The sequence below is a fragment of the Montipora foliosa genome, chromosome 1 (assembly GCF_036669935.1).
Source record: "Montipora foliosa isolate CH-2021 chromosome 1, ASM3666993v2, whole genome shotgun sequence".
Classification (NCBI taxonomy): Eukaryota; Metazoa; Cnidaria; class Anthozoa; order Scleractinia; family Acroporidae; genus Montipora; species Montipora foliosa.
This window is the reverse complement of record NC_090869.1, coordinates 26,413,148-26,433,626: the sequence shown is the minus strand read 5'-3', so window position 1 is coordinate 26,433,626 and position 20,479 is coordinate 26,413,148. Positions and strand designations below refer to the sequence as shown.

At 41.6% G+C, this 20,479-nt stretch overlaps 2 protein-coding genes across 2 annotated transcripts in view; one reads left to right on the top strand and one right to left on the bottom strand.

Moving 5' to 3' along the window:
* Positions 1–253: 253 nt before the first annotated feature.
* On the bottom strand, positions 254–8,070 carry LOC137995290 (ER membrane protein complex subunit 4-like). Its single transcript, XM_068840866.1, has 6 exons — positions 7,844–8,070; positions 7,541–7,628; positions 5,963–6,001; positions 4,963–5,116; positions 4,044–4,207; positions 254–2,000 (listed from the first exon to the last, which is right to left on the bottom strand). The coding sequence occupies exons 1-6, from the start codon at positions 8,068–8,070 to the stop codon at positions 1,965–1,967; spliced, it is 708 nt and encodes a 235-aa protein (XP_068696967.1). The 3' UTR covers positions 254–1,964.
* Positions 8,071–8,087: 17 nt separating this feature from the next.
* Positions 8,088–20,479, top strand: part of LOC138011957 (DDB1- and CUL4-associated factor 11-like) — a 17,019-nt gene continuing 4,627 nt past the window's right edge. Inside the window, exons 1-5 of the mRNA XM_068859118.1 lie at positions 8,088–8,236; positions 17,405–17,547; positions 17,803–17,834; positions 18,120–18,200; positions 19,524–19,613. Of these exons, the coding sequence (XP_068715219.1) occupies positions 8,088–8,236; positions 17,405–17,547; positions 17,803–17,834; positions 18,120–18,200; positions 19,524–19,613 (495 nt within the window). The remainder of the gene's footprint in view (positions 8,237–17,404; positions 17,548–17,802; positions 17,835–18,119; positions 18,201–19,523; positions 19,614–20,479) is intronic.

Below are 20,479 nucleotides of genomic sequence, written 5' to 3'. Positions count from 1 at the left end.
ATCACATACTGTACAAGAGCTGCTGCATTGCACAAATGCTGTGTTTTTGTTTTTTGTAAATGGAGCAGACTGAATTCAACAGTTTTCCATAATCTGGGAAGACATGTGCCAAGTGCATGAAAACCTCAGTTTCCCTGCTGATGCAGAGGTTTGGAAAGCCAACCCATTGGAAAAAGTGCTTAGTTATACTGGCATGTTCATCGTTGGCATCAGAGGTAGAAAATAAACAACACCCCAAATGCATCCAAGATGCCAAAGCTAACTTTTTGTTATATTTACTACTTCCTAATTAAACAGAAGTTTCTATATCTAAAAACCTCAAAAACAAGAAAACAACAGTTTTCAATACTTACCGCTTTTTTTTTAGTCTTGGTATATTGGATTGTTTGTTTTTTTTTTGTGTTTGTTTGTTTGTTATTTATTTGTTTAAGCAGGTTGAAGTTTTGGCAGCTATTCAGCTGATGTGGACCTGCAATACCCGCGCACCCATACATTCACAAAGGGCAGCCACAACACCGGGAACTTCATCCCCTACTCTTCTCGAATATTGTGTGGGTTCTTTACAGTGCAACGCGCCTTGCCGTGGCCACCCAACAAACTTTCATATTTGACAATTACGTGTAAATACGTCAACTCAACAACCCATACAGCGGTGTTCAACTTACAACTGTACAAAATTTGCAAGGAGACGTGATTGTCAATCAAATACACACATCTCGATTGGCAGAAAATTTGTAAAAATCTTTGTTAGGTGGCCAAGGTAAGGCGCATCGCACTGCAACATCCCGCAGGGAGGTTATGAACATGGAAGATATTTGTGAGACAGGGCCTACGGTTTACAGTCCTTATCCGAGAAGACTTGAAAGTCCAACTATTTGTGGGTGAAATAAGCAAAGACCAGGGATGACACTAGGATTTTTCAATTTGGGTCCTGGGACCCACACGTTCGGCCAAATTGGGGTCCCAATATCTTGGCGACCCTCTGCGAGAAAAAGAGTATGTTTTAAATTATGAGGAAAAGAGAGTAACCAACTTGGAATTAATATTGACGCATATGCATAGGACCGGCCGACAAAGGCTTTTTCTAGAGCCATTACATTCATTCCTGGACAAGAACTCTGTTAATGAAAGAGCACCCTTCCCAAGGGTTTACGCATTACTGGTTTCCTCCCTTAAGAGCAACGAACAGTGACGTCTTTTGCTATATATTTGCATTCAGTGACTTGCAGAGTACATTCCTCTGAAGAAGACCACAGAAGGCGGTCGAAAATTTAGTTTTAACCTTTTTAGATGTTTTAAACCCCATTTCTTAGAACTTCAATTATGAGCACAGATCGCTCCAACAGTTTTACAAACAACAGAATATACTGATAAATCAAAGCAAGTTGTGTGAGTTATTTAAGTCAGTGCCTTGCGTCCTGGGACACATTAAAATTTCAATGATGCATTTTTTGGATTTCATTTGTGTAAAAATGCACGATTTCTGCGTTAACACGATCCCTGAAGACAGTGTGTGTTTCTAGGGTTCCAGCAAGCCCCACCAGACATAATAAACAATCATGGTGCACTATTATCACTGCTGTTTGTTAATTACAATAAGAATAATTCATTGTTCTTAAGAGCTGTCAACATGATACCGGTACTTGGGTAACTTTTTTTACAGGGTTGATATCAACAAAATTCCAAGACAACTAGAGAATCATTCATCCATTTACATGTGTTGTCCAAACTGTGTAGTTAATATTACAGAGTTTTAGAAATGGCAACCCCACAAAACAATATCACATTTTGACTTACGATACTGCAAAATTACATTTTGAGGTGACATTTTTGTCAGCATTGCCGTTGAAGATCTTAAAGTCTCTATTGTCAACCTGCTCCAGTTTATGAAAAGTTACTATATACATGTATATTGCATGGGATCAGTTAGAGGGTCCTTCTTTGTTAGACAGATCTCTTTGATACTAGAGAATGAATCCACCTCCACTATACTCCATTCTCTACAAGAAAAAAAATGTACCATGCTATGAGTCAATGACCTTGATAATTACACGAAAGTTGAATAACTCCACAGAGGCAAATGCAATCAAAGGGTACATCAAAAACCATTAGCAAAGGAGACTTTTGTTCATGTTGACTGCCTCATCTGATTAAACCATTAAACTTTGTTATTTAGAGTAGGTCGTGCTAGCAAATTTATAGTGGAGTGCATGCAAGGGCTTTTTTTACTACATGTAGTAGGAAAGGTAAGGAGTTTCTCCTTTTAAAAAACTGCTCAAGTTGATAATGGCACACTTCTTTTGTCAAGTGTCTCTACTCCTATAAACAATTTCAAACACCCATCCCCATGCGTGATAATAATTATCATCTAGAATGATGGTGCACTGCAAAGGCTAGACCACCACAACAGGGATTTTAGCTTTGACACTTTGTTAACAGTGCGTGATTTCTCTTGTCCTCTCAAGTTTATGGACACATGAAGAGTTGTGAAATGGGCTCCATGGTTTATCATTCTCGTTCAACAAACCAGTTATAAGGTCAAGGAAGCAACCTGCATGTAAGGCAGTCATGAAGAAGCCTGGAAAGTAAGCAGCCTTGAAAGGACTTACATGTAAACCCATGACTGTACAACTCTGCCAACTAAGCCATCAAAGCCCTTTAGAGCGAGTTTCGATCAAGTGTCATAAAACCAAAAAGGAAGTAATTACACCTAGCCGACACAAAGCACAGAAAAATGTGTACGCGCATGCCTCAATTGTTCTTGGTTTCCCTTCTGATTGGTTGAAAAAGTGGCGCGAGAAATTTGAACCAATCACTGAGTGAAGTAATACAAAACCAAAGCAATTGGCTAATTACTTTCAACACTCAATTAAAGCTGGTTGTGACAAGTTCATTTTCACTCTATAAGAAGTGAACTTCATGAGAGAATAATGTACGATTCAACATTTTGCTAAGCAGTAGGCAGTTTTAAGCATTACTGTTCAACAGTAAATACTGCACTGTACTTGTAATAAGATGTCAATGAAGTGAAAAAAGTATGTGGGTGGCAATCAACAGGCAGTAACTTTCCCACTACCATCCACCCCTGGCCATTATTTTTAATTCTGATTTGACCATCCCATCAGTAGAAAATAATAATTTTTATTAGGGCCGATTTACATGGTACGACTTTTGTTGCATGCGACAAGCTCACGACAGGCCTACGACATGACTTACGATTGTCGCAGCGTTTTAAAACATGCCCTTGTGCAATAAAGGATTAATTTCACTATTTTCAAATTGCCATTGTTATGAATTTTGTGAAAACTTTGAAAATATGCATGAAATGTCCCTATTGCCCCCTGAGAGTGACACTTGACAGATTTTAGTTATTGTGTTATAGAGATTGTGTTATTTTTGTTGGAGGGTGCGAAATTGTTAAAAATAAAGCTCATTTTCTCCTTTAAGAGTTTGAAAATATTTTGAATGAATAATACAGCAATTATTGAATTTGGCTTTCGTAGAATATGAAGAATTCTTCAGATCTCGGAGGATGTTATCCACCTCGGCCTTCGGCCTTGGTGGATAACACCCTCCTCAACCTGCAGAATTCTTCATATCCTACTCAGCCTCATTCAATAATTGCTAAATAATAAATAATTGTAAGATTATCTTTCATTAAAAGACAGGAGAGCTATGGTTGACAGTCTCATGCAATTAAATCAAACTGACAAGTTTGGCCTCATAGAGCTGGATCAAGAAGGAAAGTAATGTTGACACTCACTCACTAGCTTCCAACAACAATAAACAAGAATGCAGTTTATTATGCAGAATACAGGTACATAATCCCCATACTTTCTCCTCGCATTCTTACTTCTGATGAGTATGCTATCATTTTAGTATCGTAAAAATATTTGTGATCAAATTTTGTCATGGAACACACCCAGCTATTGTGGGAAAGCAAGGTTACTTTCTTTATAAATTATCTGGTATTAACTTTTTCCTCATTAAAACACTAATGCTTTCCTTGACCTTCATAAGCTTTTGTATCATGATAAACTTACCATCTTGTGTTCCATGAATGCCAGCCAGTCTGATGTGGCCGTGGGCAAGAGCCCCATGGAATGACATTTATACAGCGCTAGAGCCACCAATGACAAGTTTCCAAGGAGATAAAAGAACTTCTGAAGTATAACATGGTCATGTTCTCCTTCAAGGGATACGAAAGCTGTGTAAAAAGAAACTTTAGCATGAGACATACAACAAAAGTCTGCTAAAGTGCTTCCATTATCTCTATAGTGTGTATAGAGCGGTTTTCAATTGAATGTTGTAAAACCAAAACCAAAGTAATTACTTTGGCCACTCAAAAAGGATGGAGACAATCCAGTAAACCAATCAAAACTTGAAGTAATTACACGTAGCCGACACAAAGTGCGGGAAAATGTGCACGTGCGAGCCATGATTGGTTTTGGTTGCACTTCCGATTGGTTGTGAAAGTGGCACGAGAACTTTGAACCAATCACTGAGTGAAATAACGCAAAACCAAAGCAATTCGCTAATTACTTTTGACACAATTGAAAACCGCTCTATTAAAGTCTGCTGTGCACCAAGAGTTAACAGTCGCAAAAACTGACACTGACAATCGCTTCCTCAGTATTATTTTGAACTTGGCTTCAGCCTCAAACTTGACTGGAGAGAAGCATGTTTTTAAAGCTCCTGATATGGTAGGTTAAGTGGTTGTTACTATAGTTATTGTGATAAATTCTTTTCAAGATTGGTGGATTAAGTTGATTGCTTAATATGATTGGCTGATGCAACTGTCCAATTACAGGTATCCGATTACAGCCAACTGTCCAATTACAACCCTACACAATAATTGGTGAAAAATAAAGCAGTTAATGCTCAATATTGAGGAAATTGTAATGGTTATGACTGAAATTACAATAGGATCCTTAGCCAAACTCTCAAAGTAACGCATCTTACTTGATTTAATGGCCAAAAGTGCCTTGACTGGCCTGAGGAACATCATTCCAACCATCATAATAGGGAAGATGGAAATTGAGTTACCAGCCATGTACATAATGAACAAATTCATTGGGATCTGCTTGAATGGCCCAAGAGCAATGTCCCAAGATTTCTGAAATAAGAACAGGCAGAATCAGTTCAAAAAGTACTGCCAATGGATTTGCTTGATAAATAAAAAGGAAAAAAAAAAATTTCTAGTCTACTAGTGCCAGAGCACTAATTGAGCACACTGTAAACTGAAATCAACAAATAACCTAAGTCAAGTCAGTTCATTGTTACAAAGGGGCAGCAGCAAGAGCACTCACCTCCCACCAATGTGGGCCCCAGGTTCGATTCCCAGACTCAGGGTTGAATTTGATGGTTCTCTTCTCTGCACCAAGAGGTTTTTCCCCTCTCCTCATAAAACCGACATTTGATTTGATTTGCGTCGAGTTGTTGATTTCAGTTTTCATTTTTCCCAATTAGTGCTTCAGCGCTAGAAAACTTGACACTTAAATAATTATCCCTTTGACGCCTGAACCAGACAAAACCGGCCAGGGAAAACCCCAGGAGTCAATGGGATAAACTTCCTTTCCTTTCCTGTTCCCTCCTAAGAATGACACCTAAATGTACAGATATTACTCTGTCTAGCACCAGACAGTTTTGCTCATCAATGGGGGACCATTTCGGGGATGAAAGGGTTAAACATATGTCAAAAATGAAGGTGCTGAGTCCTCAGTTAGAATGACACCTTCACATCAGTCTTCTTGTAAAGGACAAATTCAGTAAAAGTTCTTATATAGTCTGCATGGTTAACCAAACAAACAAGATGTCGTCAGCTCAACCAGGTTTGGTTTGGTACTACTTGCTTAAGAAACTTTCAAACCATGATAAAAGATTATAACATTGCGGGAATTGCTCAATGTTGATACGTCTACAGACTGTAGTGAGAAGAATGTGGCATTCAGTCAAAACATACCTTTGCTACTAAATGGGTGCTGTTGACATCTCGACACTCCTGAGGAAAGATAAATCAGCAATCAGAGAATTCAAACAGAGATGCTGATGGAGTTAGGGTTTACAAAATACACAACATAAAGCCAAAAGGTTACATGTATATGGAGTCAGTTCATTGGTATGACTTGAATTATGCAGATGTACATAGCTTAGCATTTACAAATCAAGCCAGTTCACTGAGTTGCATATGACATCCAACATGATTTCACTTTTTGTTTATTCCCAGACTCTGACGTCCGAATTCCAATAATAATAACCTTCTCATTGTTCACTGCCCTCAATCCCATTTTCTGTGACTCTTAGAGGATCGACTAAAAAATAAAAACCTGAGAAAGTGAACAAACATCAGCCAATCATAGCATTGACAATGATTGTGACCCAATAACATGTAGAGCGACTCTTATCGTCATCTTTGATGATCAGGAACTTGTCAGAAAATTGCAATGGGGGATGGGGGTAAAGATCAGTAAAGCGGTGAAAATAAAATGACCCTCACTTGGTAACGAATAGAAATGATTTGACCCTCCCCCAGAACTCATCCTAAAATTCTCTGACACCTTCCCCCACCCCCCCCCCTCCAAATTTGTTATACAGTTGTAGAAGAAAAATTGTTCACTACTTTTAATAAAGGAAACCTAACATGCAAGTGACATCTCTGTTGGAGAAACAGGACCGAAAAAGCTTTTGACTCAATAGGATGACAATAGTTTCTACCACTGGAAACCAAGATACATGCTCTGCATTCAAAACTATCAATAGCTTCACTTGTTCATATGGCAGGAAATATTTTGTATGGCATGATTTTCATACCTCAACTAACTAGACTAATGTCAATTTTCCCGAAGTTCCCACGGCCTGCTCCAGTCTGACCTTGTAGCTCAGTTGGTAGAGCAGCGGTGATCTAATTAACCCGAAGGTCGCGGGTTCAATTCCCACCCTGGTCAGAGTTTTTCTCTGTCCTTGTGCGGGCCCATTTCCATTAGTAGGGCTAACACTCACATGGTTCATATGGGGTAGAAAACTAGCACTTCACATTACACTTTAATCAGTTAAGTCTGTTCAAATATAAGTGCTGCACAGCCAACGTTTGCAAAAACATAATCCTTCTTTGTACTTTTACATGTTCATTGCTGTGACTTTAACATCTTCAGTTCCCACAGCCTGCTTCCGTCTGACCTTGTAGCTCAGTTGGTAGAGCAGCGGTGATCTAACCCGAAGGTCGTGGGTTCAATTCCCACCCTGGTCAGAGTTTTTCTCTGTCCTTGTGTGGGCCCATTTCCATTATTTCGGATCCGGTATATGAAAGACAAGCCCAAATTACATAGCCTCACAGGGCTCACCCCTGATAAGTTTCTTAATTTACTTCATGTGAGATAATTCCTTGTGTAGTTGCCACTCCACTATTCAAATTCTAGCTTCCCTCGTTGCCACTTAAAACAGACTGTGATTATCACTACAAAAAATCTTAATGCCTACGTCGATCCACCCCACCTCCAGGCGTCTATTCTGGTATACAAAATAGTACATTTAGTTCACCTACCACATGCTGTAATCTCTGATCTGTGAAGCCAACTGGATCAGGTAAATCATTGTGCTGAACAAACTGTCTATCGGGAACATACCGCGGTCTAGGAGCATAAAAAAGAAAGCATAGTGAATATAAAAACTATCAAATTCTTATTCTGGGTTATTCTGTTCTCACAGGAACTGAGGGTGGAAGACCAATGAACAAGAAATCATCACGGAAATGGTACTAATAAAGTTATTACGATTTAATTACAAAGCATTTAGCACCAAAAACTATTTTTAAAAAAACGTAGTGTAAAATGTCTAGCGATCTCACCTACTAGTCAAATCAATTGACCATTTATTTGTCGACCTTCTCGATATCGACCTATTCGCCATATTGGATCCTCGATAAACGGTCCAGTCCTTTTCGCTTCTTTTTTGAGTCATGCGCGATAGCGAAGTTTTGTTTTGCTGCAGCGGCTTTCTCATACCGAAGTCAAAACACTGTGTGGTTAGCAGCTGTTTTGCTACAAAATTAGAGTAATCTTGTCTTTGAAGCATTCCTACCTTGGTGGATTATGGGCAGCAGACACACCCGTCGTTCGAATGGCGAAAGAGCGCGTTCCAATAATTCAGAGCGCGAGGAATCGAATTCAACTGTCAGTGAAGACACGGAAAGTGATAACGAGTCAGACCTTGTGAGCGTTCTGGCCTTTCTTCTGCGCAGGTAAGGGGCGCAGCGTCTTCCAAACAATCAGTAAATTTCTGAATATTGTGCAGTTATGTTAAGGGATATTACTTTGGAGAAAATTTGACTATTTACTTTGCGTTTTCTCTGATAGTACAACTAATGGCATGGAATGGACAACTAGCTGATTTTTTATCATGCTTTGTTATGTAACTTATTCCATAACATCCTTTGCCTGATCTGGTGTCCTGGAGCGTAAAGCGAATAAACTTTAAGTTCGAGTTCAACTGCATCGTGATCAATAAATTATATTATTGGTACGTCATGCATCCAATAGTGTTTATAAGAGGTCTAACCGAAAATAATTTGTCCACACGTAATAAATTAAATGCTATTAGAGACTGTTGTCGTAGTTTTGCCACTAATACTGATTCTGTGTACTTATTGACTGAGTAAGTGGGCTAGACGTAAATATTTTCCTCTCTGAGATTGTCAGCAGGACCATAGGGGTCATAGATTATTGCACATTGTTTTGAAAACAAAGACGCTGTTTTTCGTGACGTCACACATTGTTATTAATATACCAAACAGAAGCTAATTGATTTTGTGATAAAAACTAACGATAGAAAGTTATGACATTTCGACCTTCCGGAGGTCGTTTTCAAGTGCAAGTTACAATATACAAGTAAATTAGCATCAATTAAAAATAGTTTTAAAAATACCATGATCACTAAAAAGGCAGTAAAGTGTGTAACATAAGTGATAAAATATTTGTAAAAAATGGGGGACATAAATTAATTAGAAGAATAAACAACAATGAGCTTTTATAACCTGATCTAAACAAATAATTTAGCACAGATGGAATCATACTGTTTGTTTAGCATTGGTTTTAGATCTTTGATAAAAAACATTTCGAAAATAAGACAATCAAATTTGTTTTGACATTTCCTTAAAATTCTAAAACTTTGTGCAATGTCGTCCAGTTCCAAATCATGTTGCTCTCTGAGATGATTTCCGACTGCTGATCCTTTGTGTTCCTCAGTTGGTGTTGGCTTTTCAATAGTGGCATCCTCTTTAAGAGGCGATGGTTAGCGCTAGGGATTTGGGCAGGATCTTGTATGACTATGTGGCCCGATCCTGGAGTGGCAGTCTCTGTTGCAGGTGGCACAGACGTGCCTTGTGGAAACGCACGCAGAGGCTGCGCGTTCTTTCCTCGCTGCTCTCTTGCATGTAACCTGGACTCTAGCATTCGCTTCCACCTTTGAAACCTCCGCTTTGACACTTTGCTGCCATGTATCTCTGTGTTTGGCGATGTCCTCCCGTGCACTGGTGTCGATTAGTGCAGATCGCAAGGCTCGCTTGATGACGTCCTTGTAGCACAGCAGCGTTTGACACAGGTGACAGACGCCCTCCGGCAGTTCTCCATAAAGGATTTCTCTTGGCAGGCAATCAGGCTCCATGCAATGTGCATGGCCGAGCCATCGAAGGCGTCGCTGAATGAGCAGTGATGGCATGCTCAGTGAGCCAGCGCGCTCCAGGACCTCGGTGTTGGTGACTGTGTCCTGCCACCTGATGTGCAGCAGGTGCCAAAGGCGGTGGAGGTGGAATCCCGTTGAGTCTCCACTCTTGTCTGGCATAGGTTACAAGTCCACGACTCGCTGCCATAAAGCAGAGTCGATAGGACACAAGCTTGGTAGACGCACATCTTGGTCCTTTCGCTCAACAGGTCATTGCCCCACACTCGCTTGTTGAGTTTGGCCATGACAGCAGCTGCTTTGGCGATCCTGCAGCTGATCTCAGCATCGAGCGAAGTCAAGCTTGACACGGTGGAGCCTAAATAGGTGAAGGTGTCCACAACCTCCAGCTCCGGGTTGTCGATGGTGATGACTGGGGGGACTCAGCACCTTGTGCCAGGATGTTGGTCTTCCTAAGGCTGATCGTTAGCCCAAACTCCTTGCAGGCATGGAACAGCTTGTCTACCAGATATTGGAGGCCCTCCTCGCTGTGGGATATTAAAGCAGCGTCGTCTGCAAACAGCAGCTCCCGTATGAGCACCACGTAAGCTTTGGTTTTGGCGCGGAGTCTGGCGATGTTGAAGAGTTTGCCATCTGACCTGATCCGGATGTAGACACCTTCTGTACAGTCTACAAAGGCATACTGGAGCAGCATCGAGAAGAAAATCCCGAACAGGGTTGGAGCAAGGACACAGCCCTGCTTTACTCCACTGCTGACTGCGAAGGCATTGGAGGTGGCTCCATCGAAGCAGACTGTACTCTGCATGTCCTAGTGAAAGGAAGTGATGATCGCCAGGAGCTTTGGAGGGAAGCCTATCTTCTGGAGGATCTGGAAGAGCCCACTTCTGCTCACCAAGTCAAAAGTTTTGGTCAGGTCCACGAAGGCGAGGAACAGTGGCTGCTGCTGCTCTTGACGCTTCTTGACGGATGGAGAAGATCATGTCCACTGTGAACCTCGCGGCTCTGAAGCCACACTGTGACTTGGGGTAGACCTGCGAAGCAAGGCTCTGCAGGCGGGTCAAGGTGACCCGAGCGAAGACTTTGCCAATGATGCTCAAAAGAGAGATGCCGCGATAGTTGTTGCATTCACTATGCTGAGCTCTTCCAGTGTCGGTCAAGCTCCTCTGTGACTGGCAACCCAGGCAGGGTATTGAGGGCAGTGTCTGTGATGGTGTTCTGGGTTGAGTAGAGCTTGAGATAATGCTCCACCCAACGCTGCAGCTGCATGCTCTGATCAGTGATGACCTTGGCAGTCTTTGATTTGAGCGTGGGACTGTTTTGGCGCTCGTAGGGCTGGTGGCAGTTTTGAGGTCCTCATACATCCCCTTTGCGTGGCCACAGTCTGCTGCTAGCTGAATTTTGGTGCATAGGTTCTGCCAGTACTTGTTGGCACAGCGGCAGGCGGTCTGCTGGGCCTTGCTCCTAGCTGCCGGAAGGGCGTCACGTGTGCTTGGGGAAGGGTTCTGCTTATGAGCCAGCATCGCATTCCTCTTGGCCTCTGTGACTGGCTGCATTCTTTCTTGCCAAATGCAGCCATGGCTGAGTTGTAGATGGCATCACGGAGGTGAGACCCTTTGGCATCCGGGTTGCTGGTTGTTGGTTGCGCAGTAAGTTTCTCCTGGAGGCTGTCAGCAAAGCTCTGAACCTTAACGGGGTCGGAAGTGCCACAGGTGTTGATGCAGGGGCGACCCTTGGTCTTGGCGTGGTGGATCTTTCTGGGCTTCAGCGTGACCTTGCTTGCAACGAGCGAGTGGTCCGTGTCACAGTCAGCCCTGTGATAGCTTCTTGTGTGGAGGACACTGCTGAGGTCTGCTCTCCTAGTGATGACAAGGTCTAGCTGGTGCCAGTGGCAGGACCGAGGGTGTCTCCAAGACACTTGTGCAGCTCCTTACACTTAAAGTAGCTGTTGGTGATGCAGAGGCAGTGGTGACAGCAGAGTTCAAGCAACCTCTGCCTGTTCTCATTCATCCTGCCGACCCCAAAGTGGCCGAGGCAGGAAGGCCACGCTTGCCAGTTGGTCCCAATGCGTGCATTGAAATCGCCTAGCAAATATATGTCCTCGGAACTTAGGACTCTGGATAGTGTTTCCTGCAGAGCCTTGTAGAATTGATCCTTGGCTTCTGGGGTGGAGGTCAGAGTCGGGGCATAGGTGGATATGATGTTCACAAAGCCCACCGACATTTTCATGCGAAGGGGAAGAATTCTAGATGACCCTCCGGAGGGGATTTCTGTGGTGGCAATCAGCGAGTTCCTCACGGCAAAGCCTACGCCGTGCTGCCTTGGCTTGTCCTGGGCCAGGCCTTGCCAGAAGAAGGTGTAGTCTTTTTCCCACTTTCGGCCAGCCTGGTTTTCTGGAGACAGGCAACGTCGATGTTGAGTTGTGCCAGCTCCTTGTTGATGATGGCGGTCTTGCAGGAGTCGTCCATTAGCTGAAGGTCAGCAGAGAGACCAGGGCACATGGTGCGAATGTTCCAGCTTGCGATTTGAAGAGCTGGAGTCTTCGTAGTTTTTCGCTTTTGACTTCTTGGTGCAAGTACTTGCTTGCTTGTCCGGAGGGTCCCCTAAGCCCTACGCACCCAGTAGAGCAGGCAAGCAATAAGGGGGCGGCACCTTACTGGCTGGGGGCTGCCCAGCTTGAGGCGGGCGGTAACCACCCAATGAAGCTGTAGGGGCTTCTCCCACACTCGGACGAGACCTCTGGTGCTCCTTCTTACGCCAATCAGTTGGAGCTTAGAACCGGTAGACTGCCTCATCCTGTGTTGTGCCAGAGTCTTGCGACACCACTGGAATGCCCTCTCCAGTTTGTGCTAAGGCCTGGGCAGGAAGATAAGGAGACGCTGGGCTGCCCATACAACAGTGTCCCCCTCTCGGTGTCACTGGCTGGGTTCAAGGGAAAGGAAGAACCAATACAACTTGGGGCTAGTTCCACTGCAGAAGCTGCCGGAAGGAAGTGCTGAGCACCTGCCATCGGCCGTAGGGGCTCCACTCCGGATTTGTTCTCGAGGTTTACTCCTGAAGCGTTCCTGAGATCAGGTATAGCCGCAAGGCAGCGGAGGTTTGAAATCAGGGTTTACCTTCCCCTAGATGGGCTGCCTTCACAGGCTAAGAGCCCCATCTACCCTGGGCAACTGGTTTTAAGGCGCCAGTGGCTTTGCCTTTGCCCCTTCTCCTGTCGGTGGTGCCAGTTCCACCACACGGAGGCCAGAAGTTGGACTCAGCTGACAGAGGCTCTTAGAGTCGCATGCCATTGGGAGCATTTCGAGAGGTTGTGAGAAGCCAGCCTCACAACCCACTCCCCGGCTATAACAGCCTTACAGCATGTATAACGGACATATCCTGCATCACACAGGCCACACTTAACATAATACACCACGCATTGCTGATTCACCAGGGGTGGCTTGTCTTCCCTTACTTTGATTTCATCCTTGATCTTCCGACTTGTGAACACTGGGCTAATATCTTCATTGACCTTTCGACTGAGGTCACCAAGTTGTCTGCGTACTGCGTTTGCAGATCTTTGATCTTTAAAGGGCAGCGTGATTCTGATTGGAGCTTCCCGCTTCTCAGATACTTGCGTATGTGAGTCTTCAGACACTTTTCAATCGATGAATTGGCGAATGGTAGGCGTTCACATTCCTCGTGAAAAAAACTTCCATGTAGATTAGAGCTTAAATGCACGGTTAAGCATGGTGTTCAGTAGTGAGCGTTTGCATCTCCCATCCACGTGGCTGTGGTAGTATAACAGTAGCCCACTGTCCATCGGTTTTTTGTACACGTTTGCGTCTAGCAGGCATCCATTCTTCATTACTTCCATTTCCAGAAAGGGAAGCTTGCCGTTTTCTTCGAGCTCCATTGATGACTCCAAGGATGACTGTTGTTCAACGTCGTTAGGAATTCTGAAGCTGTTTCAACATCAGTCATTACACTAAGTGTATCATCAACGTAGCGTTTGTAGATGTCAGGCATCTTGTTTTCTGTTTCCAGTTGTTTCTCGATATTACACATGAAGGCGTTTGCCATTAGGGGTCCCAGAGGCGAACCCATAGCAACACCATCCACCTGTTGGTACAGATTTCCTTCAAACTGAAAGAGTTGATGTTTGGTGGCAATTCTCAACAGCTCTATCAAATCCGACTTCGTGATGTTGAGACTGTGTTCTTCATTAAACCAGCTTTTTTGAAAGGCTCTTTCTGCAATGCTTGATGGACAAGGGTTTCAGTTTCTCATCCAGCCACATTGCAGGCTTGTAATTATATGTTCCCGTGGCAGATAGTATTGGATGCATGGCTAACTTCTTCTTATGGGTTTTTGGGAGACTGTAAAGATGTGCGAGTCTCGAACCCTTTTGTATTACTGAATCTGCAATGGTTTTAGGTAAAATCCTTTGTACAACCAAGGATAACTCCTCCTTCTGAAGTAATGGATGGTAGTGCTTCAGGGGGTCTTCCTCATGTTTTTGGTCTCTCGACACTCACGGGTATGAATTTTGTCATGTCATTAATGGATGACTACTTCAAAAGACACGAACAAGAAGCAAAGGCAGACAAGGCAGTGTTCAATATTATATTTACTCATTTATTTATTTATTACGTGGAATGCCGAAGGCATACCACGTCTTAAATCCGGGCTGGTCACAAATTTCCTTTTTTTGTTGGTAGTCACAAATGTGCATACCCCACGGATATTGAATTAGGCTCCGATCGGGTGAATTTTACTTTATAACCTTTAGTATATCCGAACTTCGCTGTCCCATTTAGAAACCATATATTTTCTCTACGCTTCGCGATCATGTGCGCGCGTTAGACCACTCGGCCACCGCGACACAGTTCTAATGCGGTGAGGAAAGCAATTATTTATTGTGGAATCTTTCCGCCGGCCATGATTGACACAGTATTAAAATATTCGATAAAGTGGACGGATGTTTTTCTTTGAAAAAGACAAGCTTTAAAGGTAAGAAGAATTTTCTACGTTAATTCTAGATCTTGCTGCGTACTTATACTTGTGTGTTCCGCTGTGAACATTACGGTATTTTGCACAGAACGAATACTTCATTAGAAGTATTTTGCATAGCACGAATACTCTAATATTTCTTGGGAACCGGTTTGTTCAGCCGTTTTGACGTAGAAAGAAAATAAGAACATAGCTTTCAACGGCCAAACAAAATAAAAAATGAAATCAAGTTTTAAAAAAACGAATTACTGATGTCCGTAATGGGGACTTCGCAGCGGTCCCCCATCCAAGTACTAACCTCATTCGGAGGAGCTTAACTTCAGCTGACACCTGGGCTAACATCAACGATTGAGATCTTTGTGTTAAATTCGCACATGTATCTTGTCGAACTTTATTAAAACTTGAAAGAAAAAAAGTAAACTAACAAAAACCCGGTGTCTTGCGGTCATTTTGTCACTGATGCATCCTTTGTTTCGTGAGTTGTCAGTATTAAACACGCAAGGTAACTTGATCACAGGCGGCCGCTAAAATCAATGTCATTTTCGATTTTGTGATTTTACTTGTACGACCAGAAGTACGATAGAAAATTGAACTCAGATTGAACGTACAAAAATATCCCGAAAAGTTTTTCGCTGATGGTAACTTGTATTATATTCGTGGCACAAAATTTATGATGCCTTCATCTCGCAAATTGTCTTATTCTCGATCGACACTTCCTAAAAGTTCCTTCTGCTCTCCTTAAAACTACATATCATTGTTTATTTACTTTTGCGTCAATATTTGTTTTGCATACAGGGAAGGCAGGCTAACAAAATCTGTACCTTGCTTAGTTCGCATTTTTGGGCATTAAAGTAGAATTTTTGGTCTTATGTTCCTGACAGAAAGTTGCATCTTTTGACGTCTCCCATCCAGTTACTAACCCCGCCAGTAAGGGCTTGACTTCAATGCAAATTGGTTTTGGAAAGCTGTCAGAAGCTCAGAGTACACGCTTAAGCTTGTGGTGAAAAAGAAGTTGTGAATGATCAACTTGTCAGCCTTGAAGCTAAATGTTTCTCGATTTGCTTTTATTTTCTTCAATCGTTCTGCGTTAAGTACCTTACTGAACCACATGTCTTCTCAGGGGGTATCTACCAAAGATATCTACCGTGACACTGTGATGATTTACGATACCAAAACAATATCGTGTACCACAGTTGTTAGTTATGTGTCGATCAGACCTATGATCAGACCGAATCTTCATCATCCTCCCTGGTAAACCACGGGCATTACCCTACCCTCTGTGCCAGAACAGTGTCGGCTGTTTTTCTTAAACAACCGAAACTGTTCTGTGCTTGCCCCTTACGGCACTGACAAAAGTACCGTACGTTAGTACATGTGTACTTGACCGTAGCCATTGGCCGAGAAACTAATCTTAGCCAAAAGGCCGAAAAGCGATCAGGACACGGAAAACTTAGGTAAAAAAATAGTGGAGATATGGGATTTTTGGCTGGAGGGGGGGAACTGAGGAGATACGGGATATTTTATAAAGTAGGAGCGCATTGCGTACGTGTGGTAGTGCAGTAACTAGACACTGTTTTCTCGGGAAGCGATCACTAGGGTTTTTTGTTTTCGTGTTTGATAGTTTTTTGTTCAGCTCGAGTGTAGAATCATGACGAACTTTTGTAGTTTGTGAGAACTATTTACTACTTGTAGCTTTTGTTGAGTTTTGAATCGATAATAGAAAGAGTTTTGGCGATTTCAACTCAGACGGGACTACTGGATTTAAGCTTTTTCCTTGAAGAGATTTCAAGTTATTGTGAAACGTTTGGTACCAAGTTACTCTAATACTGAAATCGAGATTATGGAATTGTAAAACTAGAACTTTGGACTGGACTATAGAACGCGCAATTACGGAATTTTACATTTTTGAGCATTCTGAGAAATGGAGTTCACATGTTGTCTTCTTGTCTTCGCCACGGCAGATTTAAACAGTTTGCAAGAAACTAAACCAGGATTACGGAACCGGAATTCGAATACATGGCCCGGTTGTTCGAAAGCCGATTACCTTAATCCAGGATTAGAGTAAACTTTTGTTTCATGTTTTCAACTTCTGGGTGAAAGTTTCCTTTGCTTATTGACTTCTTCTAATGTAAAGTTTCACGGAATATCAGCCTTGAACAGCATTTGGGGGTAGAGAATAAAACTCGTTTGTTCATTTTTAACCTGAGATTAGCATTAATCGGCTTTTGAACAACTGGCCCAGGATGATAAGTTGTTGAACTGTGATCTGTAATAAGTTTTTCGGATGATTTAAGGCTGATCTTGTAATTTTTGGATGAACGTAGTTAAGGAAAGAAGTAAAACTGTAGGATTTAAATAAAGTCTCATTCCAAAAAATAAATAAATGAAAGATCCCGTATCCCGAGAACCCACAAATAGGGCTTCCTTGTTTGCATTTGCAAATTTAGTAACATTAATAATGAGTTTTTACAACAGACAACCTCAAGTTATATTACAGATGTATCTTTCTGGTAATCTCTCGCCATTTTCTGTAAGTGGGCAATTTGTGTCAACTGTTGCATTCCACGGATACGCCTTTGGAGGCATCTTGTTTATTTATTTAGTTAGTTAGTTATTTATATAGTTGTGCTATTTGTTGCTATTTTTTTCCAAGATTCACAGGAACATTTATCTATTTTTGGATCTAATCCGCAACTCTTGTGAAGCAATCACCATCATCTTCACTTATTTATTTTTTCCGTAGCGGCCAAGCCCGAATTGTGCAAGCCAGTTCTGAAGGTGGCAGGGGTATCCACCTCATTCATGGCATGTCATCAAGTGATGACGATGATGATGATGGTTTCGACGATTTTGCTTTCCATGATGGAAATATTCCTAGTCCTCCGAGTATGTGTACAGCTTGATTTAAAATTCTGGGCGGAGTTGTTTAAAGCAAGGTTGTGAACACCATTCTTTGCTTAATTTACCTGAGCAACCTCTGAGTTGTGTTCACTCCTTATAGTTATTAGCCCTGCTTTGAAAAACTAGGCCCAGATGTAGAGGTTATGAAAAAGCCATTCTTTCTGTTTGAATCAACAAATCCCTTTCTGTTTTGAGTGTTTTTTTGTATTATCTCCAACATCCATAATTATTTTTTCACAGCTGATCCAAATCCAAGTACATCCTCAGTAGACGTAAGTATATGCTCATCTCAGTTGATTATTACACAAGCAACTCTAGTACATTGTACATTTATTTATTATTTTGAACTAATAAGTGTAGATAATAAAGTTTCCTGAGGGTCCATAGGATAGGTACAATCATTTAATTTATTAACCCATTGATTCCTAAACTGCCCTCCCATTAGCGAGTAAAATCACTCCCAAGGGAAAAGGACATATAATATTATTTCATTGCTGACTGATTAATTGATCGACGTCTTTTTTAAATTGACTATTGTTCTTTTGGTTCCTTTTCAGGAAAGTACATTTAAACAAGACACGGTCTTATCAAGTGGTCAGAATGTGAACAATCATAATATTTGTGCAAGGCTTCATATGGTAATAAGTACTTGTTTTCTTTAAGGTATCTGTATACCCCAAATGACAATCTCGTGGCATTGTCAATGATTCACGGTCACACGTTTCATAAAAACTCCAATAAAGTATATAATTATTTTAGTTGATTTAAGGCAAGAAATAAAAACCTTTCCTAAAATAGCGATCATTTTCCATAGTAGTTCAAGGTAAGGTAGCTGGAACCAGTTTCACCACTTTTAAGAGACCTTATTACATGGGTTTATAACTACCATATTGTTTCATGTAACAGCAATGTTATTATAAAGTACCATATGAACACCAATTATTGCTTAAGAAAATGCACCCCATATTGTGACATTAGGTTACCATGGCAATGTGAAAGCTCTCCAAAAACAGCCTATATTTCGTCTTTACTTGAATCTCAAAAGTGAATTTGGTTACTCCCATTTTTTTATAGAAACATTTAAGAATAACAAAATTGCTATAAAACATTTCGTAAGAGGATATTAAATGTTTGTAGAGGAACAGTCGATTACGATTACCGATGCCATTCGCTTCTCTGAAGAAATCCGCAACTCACATATTGGTCTCTTATGATGTCACAGCCCTCTTTACTAACGTCCCTTTAAATGAGATCATCAACGTCTTAGTCAAAAAAACATTTACCGATGATTGGTCAAACTTATGGCCTTAATTAACCTGCAAAAGGATCAACTCACAAAGCTTCTCAAGGTTGCCACTACTAACCAGCTTTTTCAATTCAGTGGCCAGCTATATGAACAAATCAACGGTGGGGCTATGGGTTCACCCCTTGGCCTCTAATGGCCAATGTCTTCCTCTGCCATCTTGAAGACAAGCTTACCTGCGATGGTGTGATGCCCATATTATACAAGAGATATGTTGATGATACCTTGGTCAGAATGCCCAGCACTGACACTGCAATTGATTTTCTCACTACTGTTAATAGCTTCCACCTCAGCCTGTCTTTTACGCTGGAGCTTCCTATTGATAACAAGACCTCCTTTATCGACATTGAGATAATCAAGAACCGAACAAAGATTGACACACAAGTATATAGAAAGCCAACAAACACTTTTCTTGTTGCTGCATTTTCATAGCCACACAGACAAACGCTGTAAAGATTGCTTGCTCAAAACAATGATCCATCGCGCATCTGCTCTATCCTCAACAACTGAAGCCTTCAATCAAGAATGCACTGCAACTACAACCGGTCTTTATCAGTAGAAAATAGCAACAAGACCTCAAGCCCAGAGAAATCAAGCCTCCAATCGTAAAATCAACAATGCGTTATTTACTCTTTTGCATGTGATCTGTGTGATTCAGATTATGTCTGCTATACGGCTCAACACCTTCATGAATGTAATGCTAAACATAACGAGATGCTTCCGTGAAGCGTACACTGGGTTGCCTGTGGTACGTGCTACAGAAAATCAGAAGGCACTGAATTGTGTGGTATTGAAATACAGCATTCCAGTCTCTGAAGAATAAAACAAATAAAAGAGAAGCGAGAAACATTGGCTTCTGGGCTGACATGTTGATAATTTTCAAGTTCCCTCACAACTTCTTTTACCACAAGTGTGCCCTCTGAGCATCTGACAGCTTTCTAATACTAAACTTAACTGAGGTCAAGCCCTGTTCAGCGGGGTTAGTGTTAGGATGGGAGACCAAAACAATAAACCCCTCATAAAAAAACAGAAGCATCTGACCGAAAATACTATTAACGCTAACAAATGCGAACTCAGCAAGGTACAGATTTTGTTAGCTTGCTTTATGCAAAACAAATATCGATGAAAAAGCAAATAACTATTGATTCACCGTTTTTGGAAGAGCAGAAGGAAGTTTCCGGGACGGTCGATCGAGAATAAAATATTTACGACATGAAAACAACTTAATTTTGAACCGTGAATATAGAATTAAAAAGTTACGATCAGCGACAAACATTTTGGGAGATTTTTGCTTCGTTCAAGTAAATTGCACAATCGAAAGTGACATGGCCGGAATTCAGCGAGAGCCGTGATTAAGTTCCGCGGCATGTTTACTAGCCAAACCGTGAAGCATCTGTGTCAAATGATGGCAAGATACTGGGTTCTTGTAAGTTTCTTTTTCTGTCAAGTGTTATAAAGTTTGACAATGAAATGAGCGAAGTCAAAACAGATCACAATCGCCCAACTCTTGTTTATGCAAAGTCAAAATTTACTCTCCAAGACGCGTACGACGTTATTTATCACCAGGTAATTCCATCATTTTGGAAATAGCAGCTACTTTATTATTCATCTGTG